Source organism: Primulina huaijiensis, chromosome 14, assembly GCF_012295235.1.
Source record: "Primulina huaijiensis isolate GDHJ02 chromosome 14, ASM1229523v2, whole genome shotgun sequence".
Lineage (NCBI taxonomy): Eukaryota > Viridiplantae > Streptophyta > Magnoliopsida > Lamiales > Gesneriaceae > Primulina > Primulina huaijiensis.
This window is the reverse complement of record NC_133319.1, coordinates 17197139-17211181: the sequence shown is the minus strand read 5'-3', so window position 1 is coordinate 17211181 and position 14043 is coordinate 17197139. Positions and strand designations below refer to the sequence as shown.

General features: G+C 32.7%; 1 protein-coding gene across 1 annotated transcript; it reads right to left on the bottom strand.

Moving 5' to 3' along the window:
- Nucleotides 1–4708: 4708 nt before the first annotated feature.
- On the bottom strand, nucleotides 4709–7940 carry LOC140956790 (membrane-anchored ubiquitin-fold protein 3-like). The gene is made up of 4 exons (XM_073413657.1): nucleotides 7788–7940; nucleotides 6417–6615; nucleotides 5689–5862; nucleotides 4709–5010 (listed from the first exon to the last, which is right to left on the bottom strand). Exons 2-4 carry the CDS (start codon nucleotides 6547–6549, stop codon nucleotides 4955–4957), a joined length of 363 nt encoding a protein of 120 aa, XP_073269758.1. The 5' UTR covers nucleotides 6550–6615; nucleotides 7788–7940; the 3' UTR covers nucleotides 4709–4954.
- Nucleotides 7941–14043: the final 6103 nt, after the last annotated feature.

Here is a 14043-nt window from a genome sequence, read left to right as displayed (position 1 = left end):
GTCATCCGTCAGAGCAAGCAACACGCCGACAAGCACGATGAAGGGCAGCGCAAAGCGAAGCAAAGTTTGAGATCGCTTTGAAATTGAAAAAAATCAAGTATGAATGACTCTTTTGTCGTGTGTAGAATTTACAAAAATTGATATTTGATACCCCGTAAGAGCCCGGGTCACGAATACCCGGGATATCAGATGGATTCCCAAATCATGGTCAATCTGTAGGATGGATTCTTCTGAAGTCGGGCAGGTGCAAGCCCGAGCTCTACTCCTCGGGCAACCAGACGCCCGGGCTCTTATATAAGCCCCCTGTAGGCATTCTAACCGGGTCACCTCGATATGAGCACCGCACTCGAGTACACTAGCAGAAGTGGATGTGGGCGACCGTCCCATCTCTGACACCGATCCAAGTGGTTGACAAAGTCAGACAGACAGGATGTGACTAGTGTATGATTTGACATGTCAGAATGTAGCCGCCCTACTATAATTAGTAGGTAGCACGCAGACCGAGGTCATCAATGCATCCCCTACTATAAATACCATGTTATATCTTTGCATTGGAAATTAATTCATTTTTATTGCCTACACTCTTACACCAATATCACAACCATCACTTGGTTACATTGGTCTTTTGTTGATTCATTCACTGACTTAAGCATCGGAGTGGCCACGCCGGACACCCCTCCGGCGCCCATTCACGAGTTTCTTACCTTGTGTGCAGGTTACAGTTGGAGCCATATTACAGATATATATCTTCATCACAGATACACTCTCTCTTGCTCTTATTTCCTTCATTATCTTGATAGCAGATCCGGCGGAGCACCAGACCCGGCTCGTCCATTTCACCCGGATCGCATCAATATTCTTACAAAACGTATGGTGGTGCTGGTGGTGCCAGAACTTTGAAAAATCATTTGGCCATGGTACACAAACTTGACGTGATATCTTACAGTCACTCGAAAGATAACCATCCAACAACAAATTAATTCTTTAACTATTAAAAGTTTTACAATCACTAAAGAAATTTCTTGAAAAGTCTTTGTTAAATTTGTTACGTAAATGTTTCAAACCCTTTTTAATAGCTGAACAAGATGATTTTTTTTTAAAAAAATTTACTAGTATTATTCAACCTGATTTTCACAATATTTCTAAGTACACACTTAAGAAATGATACAAAGAGTCATTAATTTCACATCTTTTGACTATTACTTGTGGAGTTAGTTTGATAATTGATCTTTGGACTAATATAAATTTGGAATCTTATTTGTTTGTTACATGTCATTGTATTGATAAACCTGAACTATACAAAAAATACTTTATCTTTAGATAAACTATAATCGTCACACACCAGAAATATTATAGCTAGATATATTTTAAATGCTGTTAAAATTTATGACATACAAAGAAAAATAATGTTAATTACATTAGATAATACGAGTGTCAATAATGTTGTGATAAATACATTAAATATTTATTAAGATAAATTTTAGAAGGTAATATTCTTCATGTTAGATATACATGTCATATTATCAACTTATGTGTTAAATATTTTTTTGATGAACACATTAATATTATGATAGAAAAAAGCATGCGAGAAATTATTACGTGAAAGAAGATATGATTGTGATTGAAAAAAACTAGTCATTGCTAACAAAGTTAGATATAATAAATTTTCTCTTCTTGTTGAAACTTGATGAAATTATTTGTATCACTTGCTTAGTATTTTGTTATGTTTTAAAGATTTACTTACACCATATTACAACAACTATCCTACTGCAAACATGTGTCTATATCTACTTTTTAATATGTTTTTTAAATTTATTGGATATCGTACCTGTTGGGATCGGGTTAGATTTGAAAGGGGTGAATAAAATCTTTTAAAATTTTCTTGATTTCAAATCGTTCTTAACAATTTTCAGACTGTCAAGAAGTATTTTTAAACGGCTAGACTTGTTGGACCAATAAAAAATGTGAGTGCGAAAACGGTATAACTTGACTAGTGAAAAATTATACTTGACAGTTTAACGATAAATGGTTTGAAATGGACTTTGCAAGAATGTAAATATAAAATGTAATGACACAAATATTTTTATGGATGGTCGGAGATAAAACTCCTACGTCACCCCTTATTTCATTTAGGAAAGTTTTCACTAAAATACTTTAGTTTTACGTTTTCTTACAACTCACTTCAGTTAAGACTTAACATTGCCTAACTGTAACTTTTATTGTTTACTTTACAATTTTGGATATTTAAGAACCCTTGGTTCACTAAACATCAAACACAAAACCCAGTGGTCAGACTTGCCGTCTTGAGTTGTTGGTGTAACACATATTGATACTTGATGATCTGATATGATTCTGATAAGCATGAGCTGGAATGAACAGCTAGAAATCAAAAGATTAAGTGTACTTGAGATCTTTGAAATTGCAGGCTTAAGAATAGTTGTGGTTGGTCTAGGGAGTTCTTCATGTTTGAAATCTATATATTTATAATTGAAAAACTCCAACGTTCGGATTTTCTTTTCAACGATCATCTGTAAAGTTCCCTAATAGAATGGACGTGTCACTTTCATATCATTAAATGCTCATTAATGCTCCTTGTGCTTTTGTTACTTCAAGTTCTTTGATTTTCATGAAGATGACACATCATGCCGTGTATTCTTTCCAAATGAGACAACTTATTGAACAACTTGACTTTAGTATCCTTTTAGATTTAACTCTTTTTTTACTTGTAGCAGCGCGACTTTATTTTCATAGGTTTGAACATTATGTAATGTCGGTCAGTTTTGACAGATGATAATTTTGCAGTTTAAGTTCAGATACTTCTGTTTCATGACATCTTAGCCAGAATGACTTGATCTTCTTAAGTACTGCCTGAACGGCTTGATATGGTTCAACTGTCCGAAATCCGAAATACATTTAAAAGCAGCTGGCCTCGAAATGCTGATATTGTTATCTGTCAATCACCAAAACTTAAAGGTACTTGAATATTCTAAAAATCTCTTCCTTTTTGGTGATACAAAACCTAGCTGCAAGTCTATATAAGAAGTTACATAGAGCAAAATTTACGAGGATTTGAGCAAGAAGAATTTCATTAAAGAAATGAAATATCATTTTATAGGTGCATAAAATCAAAAACATTTCCTATTACACCTACACAATTTTTTTTTAATCTTCTATGACTTGAACCACTGCTTCCACCAGCTCTTCTTCCCTTTTCTTGTTCCAGTTTTCTTCTTTCATAATTACGCTTAAATTATTCAAATTTAGCTCTTTCGGCTCACCGTTTTTGCTCTTCAAGCTTCTTGAAATCCACTACTTACCCCTTTTTGGCATCATCAAGTTGCATAAGATCAAGAATTTCTTGCAATTGACTGTCAATGGTGGTTTGGATATGATCAAATCGGGCATCCATGTGATGTATTTGACTTGATAGAGTTATACCCAAATTTTCAATATGACGCTTGGTTGCGACTTGATCAACGGTGAGTAGCATGAAGTTCTTTTCTTGAGAACCAAGTTCACATAGAACGTCTCTCCGAAAGTTGTAAAAAGCAACAATATGAGCAAACTGCTTTATCACGACATTGTTGGCTATTTTGGAGAGATTTTTGATTTGCATGTATATATTTTTGCTATCAAAATAAACCAATCAACCTATTATTTTAAAATCCCCAAAAGAACACAGTGCAAAACATGCAATCGTCAAACCAAAAACCTAAAGCTAGCATTTTCAAAAGAGCATAAACTCTTAAATCCTCTCAAAACCACTTATAAGCATAAAAGTCATAAAAATAATTAAAGTACTCTTAAATCATAATAGTGCGGAAAACTAGTGACGATCTTCGGGTAAGCTTTTAAATATTATAAATTGTTTTAGTAGGTTATAAGTTGAGATCTGTCTTAAAAATAAATTTTTAAAGTGTTTGGATCTATTTATTTTTTTAAATTTTTTTTAAAATGTCACTCTGTTTGGTACAATAAGATATTTTTATTGTCAAAATTACCATGAGTTAATGTAAGTAATTATATATANGAAAAATATTTAATATTAATTTTAATGTGTGCAAGTAAAATATTGATTAAAAAATTTGTAGTTACTAATTTACTTAATAAGACTTTTTAACAATTTTGTGTTTTATATCGTAATAAAAAGATAGAACAAAACTTTATTTTAAATTCGATAAAAAGCAAAGTGATAAAGTGGAGATATAATAAATGGGGATTTGAAAATATATAAAAGGATGTTTTGGAGAAGTGAAATATTGAAAGATCTTTTGAGAAAAATGTGTTGTATCTTATTTTTTTTAAAAATAGCTTTTAGACTGTCAAAAATCTTATTTTGACAAATTATAAGTTGCTTGTAATTTTTTTACTAAACAAATTATGAGAACTTATAAATCGTTTTTCTTAAAAAATATAAGTTTTACCAATCATCTTATGATCATTAGTACAAGGAGCACATATGTTACATGCGTATAAAATATAAATATAATTTATAATTAAAAGTTATTCTTGTAAATTTGAAGTTAATTCTAAATTTTGCTTTTTAAGATAATGAGAGTAAAAATAATAATAATGAGAGAGTTGCTAGGATAATGGAAAGGAGAACGTTGGAAATTTCTAGTGAACAATTTACTTTTTCATCTTACTTATTAAATATCTTAGAAAAATGATAAAACTAAATTTAGTCATCCATTACAAGTACCAAATATAGTTTATATACGGGCTTAATATATTTAAATATTAATATTTATGATGCAGCGTATTACAAGTGTGACAAGGTTCAAAGAAGACCTGAAGAAGAAACCCATACAGCATCGATCAACCAAAATCATTAAAAGTAAGAAGACAACTGTACATGATCTAGAGACTAATTCACTCATATAATACAGTGGACGAGATCAGTATCAATGAAGTAAAAAGTGTGAGAGCATAAGAAGTATCAACCCTCATAGGCTCAGAGAATCGTGCAAGAACACGAGCCTTGTTTCTGTTTCTTCGCCTGCTTTTTATCTGCATCACACCCGTAACAAGGAAATTTAGAAGAGGGCGGCTCGAACACGACCCATGTCAGAACATTTCTTTGTCATCCAAAGAACAAAAAACCTCACACAAAACGATGTTATAACTAAATGTTTAGACTTTTATCTATAGTAATGGCATAAGATTTAAAGACATGAGCCAGGCCAAAGCATCTTATATAAAACAAATGGAAGTAGACAGCGAAGTTCACAGTGCTGAAATAAAGATTGCAACTGAATATTTAATTATCACGTTGTTATACATAATGCCTCTCATTAGTGACTGGATAGATGAGTTTTGGAGGTTGAATAGGACTTGGAGATGCCTTTTATGGCTGAAAAAATATGACATGATTTGTCACTTCAAGTTTTAAGTGAGATTAAAGATAGATTGAAGAGCAAACTATCATGAATCATACCAAAAGGTAGACTTGTTTCTTTGTCTTTGATAAGTACATGGGTAACTTAACAGGCAGTAACTTTAATATACTACCTATGGTTGTAATCATATAATCTAAACACAAATCTAGCCTTCACATGATCAGCATCCTGCAACATTGGATATCAGATAATTAAGTAAAAGGAGCAGAATCAACAATCTGAAAGGAAATTCGTACTGCATGACAAATCATTAAAATGTGTTTAGTGTTGCAAGAATGGCTTGACATACCAATTTTTCGCTTAGCAACGGGAAGCTGTACAACCACATGCATAGTAATAACTCCTCCAGAAAGCTCACCAACCTGTGTTACTCTAGACTCAGCCAGTGTCTTTCCATTCTCCAAAAATTTTCCAGCATGTATTAATTTCATGTCATTCACTGACTTTGGTACGATAGATTTATCTATAAATGCGGACGGTTGGAAATTGATAAAAAAATCATGAAAGTTATAAAATATTCAACGAATAATATATATTAACTTCAACAGTGCAGTCAGCAGGAAAACCAGAATACGCCAGCTAGAAATTCGATCGATAAACAAATGGAGATATTGACACTGTTTTACTTTTAACCATTCACTATCCATCTATTTCCAAAGGAATTTAATCTCTAGCAAATAAAACATTTTGTCCAACACTCAACTCAGGCACAATCTTAATGCATACCAAAACGAAGAATTAAATCATGATCATTCAACATAATTAATTCTGCAAAACCATAACAATTAAACATTTAGCTTTATAAGAATAAATAAAAACAAATAATGCCCTTGAAGGAAACAGCAATCAACAACTCACATCAATTGTTGGAATTGAGAAATAGTAACACAATTATGATTGTAAGCAATGATTAGTCACTATGTAAGCAATGATTAGTCACTACCACATTCTAATAATGATCATGTTTATAAAGTTAAAAAGCATATGTGTGCGTGTGTATGGAGGCTGAAGGACAACCTCGAGGCCACTGAGACAGAAGTCTCTGTTTAAGAGTAGCAGCAGTAATGGAATGTGAGTAGGTTCCATGACCAATATCCGTCCCGTCAAAAATTCTGAACTTAAGTTCAAGCCGCTTATCTGCTTCAGCCATGGTATCCCTCTAGTATATTTGATTGGTAAGTCCAAGAGAGAGAGAATTAGATGCACCGCAATTCACCTGCCCAATAATAATTTCAGACTCATTGAGTAACCATCAACATCTCTCAAATAAAATGATGATAAATAAGTGGCAGAGATTTTGGACATGTAATGATAACAAGTGATTACACATGCAAAATATGTAAATTAAATTTTCATGCCTTTACCAATACACAAAGAACTTCAAGTGAATGCGACGAAACAGTACATTTAAATCACTGACAAGCAAACCGAGTAACTATTTTATGCTATCCAACAGACTCTCCTATCACATAAAACCTTGAAGAAGCTTCTGTATCACACATTATTTATTTCTGCACAGAAAATCTCCATAGTAAACTTCGATCGTATTCAAAATTAATTAGAGTACATGGATTGAGGGAAAAAAAACATGCACAAACAAATTTCATGGCATTAGATCTTTGGAGAATACATAATTCCGAGCTTTTTTAACACAATTTGGTACTAGTACACCCTTTTTTTGAATGACAATGTTTCTGAAGTCATTTTACTAAGGCCGAGACAAGTGTTTGGGTAAAGAATCACTGAATCAGCTCCACTATAACATATGACATCGAATTATTTTTTCCCATAACAGTAGAAAGATCAAAACGCTTATCCTTATTATGTAGAACCGCTACTTGTAACCCTTGAACCTAAGCACGAAAAATCCACTTTTGTTCCCCACAAAAAAAAAAAAAGACAGTCTGATTGCTACAGTCAAGACTGGACAGGGAACTTATACTCACTTAGACTTCAAGCTTGATATTGTACAGGCTATAGACTTGGCAAACTATTTCGCAATACCTAAAAGGCATTCACACGACTCTGCGGAGGCCACTCTTACCCCACTACCACAAGTTATAAATAACAGGAATATTCGGAAACAAAAATTCATTTAGTCAGTAAATGAGTAAAAAGAGAATAGAAGAAATTATAAACCTTTTTCACTCAAATGATATCTATATAGACTTCATAGAACCTCCCAACCACCCAAAATTTTGCCAGCGACTGTAATTAATTAACCAAAATTCAGCTAAAATCCATGTATTCCAATATCTACTACAGCTTCAAATCTATATTCCTTGGACCGACAAATTAAAAGGCAGCACTTCAAAAAGCATAGAAAAAGGAATAGCGAAAACACACGTGATCAAGACGCCATTTTATGAGAGATCAGCGAGGTTATACCAGATTATTCTCTGTTTTCCACTGCCGGAGATCGGGTGACGGTGCTTCGAACGGTCGCCGGATATTAAGGAATCCAGAGTAGAGAGAGACGGGATTCGGCGGTGCTCGACGCCGCTTGTCCGTTAGCTCAATAGTCTTTTTCACACATCTATTTTTGTTCCATACTTATTTATATAAGTGATTCATTCTCATATATATATATGGCAAAAATTTGTGTGAGACGGTCTCACGGGTCGTATTTTGTGAGACAGATTTCTTATTTGGGTCATCCATGAAAAATTATTATTTTTTATGCTAAGAGTATTACTTTTTATTGTGAATATCGGTAGGTTGACCTCTCTCACAGATAAAGATTCGTTAGACCGTCTTAAGACCTACTCAAACTATATTATTAAGTATGAGATCATTAGATTAACAATTTTAGAAGACACCAAAATATTTAATTTCATAATTATCTTTCTTACTCTACTAAAACCTTCTCAAGTCACTCCATATTTTACATAGCAAAAAATCTAAACAAAACTTCCTTTCTAAATCGAACAAATGTTCTAAATTGAAGATAATTTCATGTTAATTGTTTAGTATTATTTAATCAAATTAAAAATAATAATAACGCATGCAATACATGTGTATCTTTTATTATTATATATGATAAATAATGAATTGCAAATGAAAAAATGTACAAAATAATAAAATTTGAATATATAATATTTGTTATTAAATACTCATTAATTAACAAAAAAGATTACACACGCTTTTAATTAAACTTTATTTCTACGTGTCACCAATAATAAAATTTCATTTATTGCAAATTAATTAATGTTAACTATTCGATAACTCTTCCTTATTGTAAGTTTTTGAAAAAGAAATACTTAATAATAATAATAATAATAATAATAATAATAATAATAATAATAATAATAATAATAATAATAATAATAATAATAATAATAATAATAATAATAATAATAATAATAATAATAATAATAATAATAATAATAATAATAATAATAATAATAATAATAATAATAATAATAATAATAATAATAATAATAATAATAATAATAATAATAATAATAATAATAATAATAATAATAATAATAATAATAATAATAATAATAATAATAATAATAATAATAATAATAATAATAATAATAATAATAATAATAATAATAATAATAATAATAATAATAATAATAATAATAATAATAATAATAATAATAATATTAATAATAATAATAATAATAAAATAGAATTTTTATGTCAAATATCTTACAGATAATATTTCCTTTTTAAAGACATATTTTTCATAATGAAAACCCAACTCCACAAACTTTGTCTATTTTTTTTTAATAATGTTAAAGATACATCTAATATTTCATAAATTGATATTTACATAAATTATATCGTGAGATTTTATTATTATATCCTTAGATTTTTTATTCAATATATCATTAGATTTTAACAAATTGAATTTTTATATTAATTTTTTATATTGTAGGATCACTCATCATATAAAAATTAATCCAACATTTATTTCTATCATTTATTCCAACATCGAATAGTTATACGATGCCTTTTATGAATTTGATGTATAATCCAACGTTTATTTCTATAATTTATTCCAACATCGAATAGTTATACTTTAAAGGTAAAAATATTTCTCTTCTGATAAAATGTGAGGCTTAGTTATTATAATTAATTAAATAATATTGATTTAATTTAAATTTGCAGTGTAAAATATTTAAAATACTTAAAAATAGACTTCAGGCCTAAAAAATTTCGGAATTACCTCTCCATAATAGGACATACCAAAAATGTTAAAATACATGCAAAAGAAAAATAACTTAAGGACGGCGCTGTGATATTCATAAACAATCACACACACGGGTCGACTAGGCACAATTTAACAATTCAGGACAATTTAACAATTCACAAGCAATAGTTCGAATATACCCGACAAGGCTCACAACAACATAAAATAAATCCAAATGCATCATAACAACTACAAATTACCATACAAATACATGGGATATCTCCCCGACCAATAGACTCTAATATAAAATTGATCAGACTCCAAAATAATAAAAGTAGACTAACTGGAAGACTTCAACTCTGATAACCAAGAAATCCTATCTCATTCACGATCTCCAAGGGTAGAATTTCCGCCTTGTGCTACAAAACTACTAAGGTGACCAATTATGGAGTCCAACAACAACCACAATAGCCTCCCTAGTCTAAATATTGTGGTTAGGATTCTGGTATGAAACAGTTAAACAACAATAAATACAATCATAAATCATGCATAAACATATATAAAATGAAATATGCAATGCATGACTCAATAACAAGGAACAAGGGTATTAAGGTGTTAAAGATTTAAAAGCTAAATTTTTATTTTTAATTAAGAAAATATTTATTTTAAATAATTTAATAATTTCAGCATTTTTAAGTTCAAATTTAAATTAATTAGTGGGAGCAAGGGTATTATATATTTTACAAGGGATTTTTTTGGAATTAGATATTTTTAAATCTTTTAATTTGAGGCCTAATGATTTTATAAATCTTAATGGGCCTAAATTATTAATTAAAAACTTGGGTTATTAAGTCCGTTAATTAAATATTTAAAAGCCTTTTTGTTTGTTTAATTAAACCTAAACCTAAACACACACACCTCTACACACATTGAAACACACACACAATTCACGTAACTTGAAGGAGGAAAACGGCCGAAACATAGGACTCTTCGCAAGGAAGTTTTGAATTTTTTCCTTCTTCGTTCTTCAAATTTCTTCATCGTTCTTTCTTCCAACAATGATTATCTGACTCCCTTGCATCCCAAGGTGAGTTTTCATTGGGGTTTTGACGAGAAAAAAAGATAGAAAAAGGGTGGAAATCGTCATCTGTTCGTCAACGACATTCCACCGCTTTGGTATTCGTATTTCGAGCGTTTTAAACATAAAGGCACGCTTCTAAACTTTGTTTTGCGCCATTCGAATAATAATATGTGTGTTCTATGTTTTGAAGCATGACAATTATATTGATCAAATTATTTGACGGTTGGATGAATATTTTTCAAAGTTTTGAAGTTTTCACGCCAGTTTGAGATGCTTTATGATTCCAAAGGGCACATGGCCAATGTGAGACGTTTATGGTTCATAAAAAGAGTTTTTTAACGGCGGAACGTAGGCTAGAAACATGCATAGCTAAGGAAATAGGAACCTAGGGTTTTCGCGAATCTTCCATGGAGTTTTTGGGCACATGACGTTCTCGGCTAAGGGGAGGCAGCACCAGGGCTTGGACCAGGCCCTGTGTGGCTGCGGTTGGAGGGTTAGGAAAGGTTCAAGGCTAGCTGGATAGTGGCTAGATGAAGGCGAACAACAACCGCGAGTCCTAGGAACCATGATGGTGCGTGTGGTTGGATGAGGGATCAAGGGCGGTCATGGGCGGCTTGGGACGAGTCCAGGGGAGTCGAGAAGGGCTCCAGGTGGTTCCTCGGACGGATGGTCACTGTAGGTTGCACAAGGAAAGGAGCCGTGAGTGATGGGAAAGGGATAGGCGCACGACTTGTGCAAAGCGATTGAAGGATCACGCGCACATTTGGGGCTGGCTACGGTTAGGCTAGGCGGGTCGGTGAGGGTCCAGGGCAGTAGGCTAGGGTCTAGTTCAGTAGGGGTCCGGGTTGGCTCGAGGGTTGTTCGAGAGTTTTGGGAGTGCGGCTTGGTCTGGTAGAAATAGGTTCAAAAATGGCTAAGGAAAGAAAAGAGACTCGAACCGTGGGCTCATGAGGGTTGGTTCATGGTTCACGGGGGTAGACTAGAGACCCTAGGTACTTGGTGTATATAGACTGATCAGTCGACCAGATGATAAATGATAAAGATAGTCACTTTCAAGTATCAAACTTCACCCAAAATGATATACGAAGATGAAAGGCTTTATGATTTATTACGGTTACAATTTTTATGCTAGCTTATTTTAAATTAAAGTATGATTTTTTACATACATGTGCTTATATNGGTTTGAATGGTGGCAAGTGAGGATAATTTTGAGGGAGGCGTTGACGCTTGAGTGGATCGGGCCTGATAGTACACTCCCGAAGGACTTTTATTTTCCGAAATACTAGACTTAAGCTTAAAGTTTTTAATTAAAGTTGAGGATTTATTTTATAAAGATTTCATGCTTTGGTTCGAAGATTGGAGGTTGAGTTTTCTTTTAAAATTGACGTACGATTGTGTGGTTGACGATTTAAAATTTTTTATGCATTAAGATTTTTAAATATTAGTTATTGGATGATTTTGAAGTTTATAAGAAAATGTTTATAAAACAAAATTTGTAGTATTTTAAAGTTAAAAAGTAAGGGACATTTAAAAAACACAAGGCACTAGAATATCTATTTGACAAAATTACATATTCCTAATGCATAAATCATTGCAACTCGACTCATTATACAACAATTCCAACCTTGAACCAAAATGAAACGAAGCTACAGAGCAGTTATAGACTCCTCGCAGTGGTGCAACAGTTGGAACATTGTCGGAAAATGTCACCGGAGTTACTATTCATGAAAGGTCTACTACTAAAATACTGTTAAATTTTTTTAATGCTATTTTCGAAAATTACTCAAACACATGCATTTAAAAAGAATCATTTAACTACTGAATAAAAATACTGCAGTTAAATAAAAATCTAAATATCAAAAAATCCCTATATTACTATTTTAAAATAACTTCAATGCAATATTCGAAATCCAGTCAAATCCTCAACATGAAAAACAATGCGAAACGTAAAGCATAATGTATCGACCCTGACACATAAACATAAAGTGCGGAAAAATGCAAGGTCTTCGGGTCAACGTGGACATACCGAGCTCCGCGTACTCAGTCTTCAGCGCTTCCAGTCTCCATAACATCACGCTCACCTGCATCATTACACCTAGTGAGTCTAAAGACTCAACACACCTGAATCGTTATAACAAGTATATATACATAACACGCAACAGTAAAAAGTACTGTAATTAACATACATTTCATGATCTTAAAAACATGAACTTAAACATAACATATCAAAGGATAACGTGTCCATCACATATCTCATCATATCAACGGATACATGTTCATTTTCTTTATTTAAATTTAGATCATTAGTTGTAAATTTCGTATCAGCTCTAGTCGATGGATCCATATATGTATAACCGCGATACCAGACGACGGAGAAATCAGCGACAATATTACCCATCCACTGAGCCTTGGCTTTACATCTTCGTGTTTGTTTTCGTGTTCGTTTAAGTCACAACCAACTCTCATCCTTCAAAACATATCATCTTATTAATCATTTAAAAAATCATGCATATACGTAAATTTTCTTTAAAATCAAGCATGCAACTTATTTTTCATAATTCCATAAAATTCATGTTCATGATAACATATATATTTAAAAGATGTAATTTTTTGATCAGGACGCTGCTAGGACCGCTAACTCGCAAATTGACCATTTTGTCCCTAGAAGCCCTAATTGACCATTTTATCCCTGAACCTCAAAATTTCGACTCGAAGCCAACAAAACTCCTTAAAACACCTCAAAACATAATTATAATCGTTTCTTAGACATATCCTCGAGCACGTTCCGTAAATGTTATGATTCGTTTTAAAAATTGGACTGGGGTCCAGGTTTTAACCCGAATCAACCCGAAACTTAACCAAACTTTCTCAAATTTTAACCACAACTTAATCACACCCTACCAGTCCCTAAACAACACAATACCAGCCGTTTTGAACCCCCTAAAATCAGCTCCCACTTGCTGGAAAATTTCTGCACTTGCATCTAACAAACCCTAATGCACCTAGCCCTCAAGAACTCGATCCTAGCCCAAACTAGACCGGACCAGCCTCGAACCAACCACTACTAGCATGCCTCTGGACCCTCCTGGATCGACCAAACCACTGCCCTCAGCCCCAAGCACGCGCATCCCTCGGTTCACCATGAAACACCCGAAATCACCCAAAGCCAAGCACCCTTCCATTTAGCTCCCTCGATCGGGCCTCTACCATGACACATTCCAAACCCAAATCCCGCACCTAGATGCCTTCGATCTCAACATGTACAACCCTTAAAAAATGTAGATCAGCAGCCCCTTACACAAGCACAACAAGGACGTGAGTTTTATGCAAAGAAAATGCATATTTCATGTCAAAAATCGTATAAAACTCACACAACATGATTCATCTAAGATTTCTCATTACAATGATTATCTGAAAAA

Coding starts and splice junctions, on each gene's coding strand:
- LOC140956790 (XM_073413657.1), bottom strand. CDS start 6,549: ATGGCTGAAGCAGATAAGCGGCTTGAACTTAAGTTCAGAATTTTTGAC. Junction 5,863..6,416: donor TCTGTCTCAGTGGCCTCGAG/GTTGTCCTTCAG, acceptor CCGCATTTATAG/ATAAATCTATCGTACCAAAG. Junction 5,011..5,688: donor CGTTGCTAAGCGAAAAATTG/GTATGTCAAGCC, acceptor GGTGTGATGCAG/ATAAAAAGCAGGCGAAGAAA.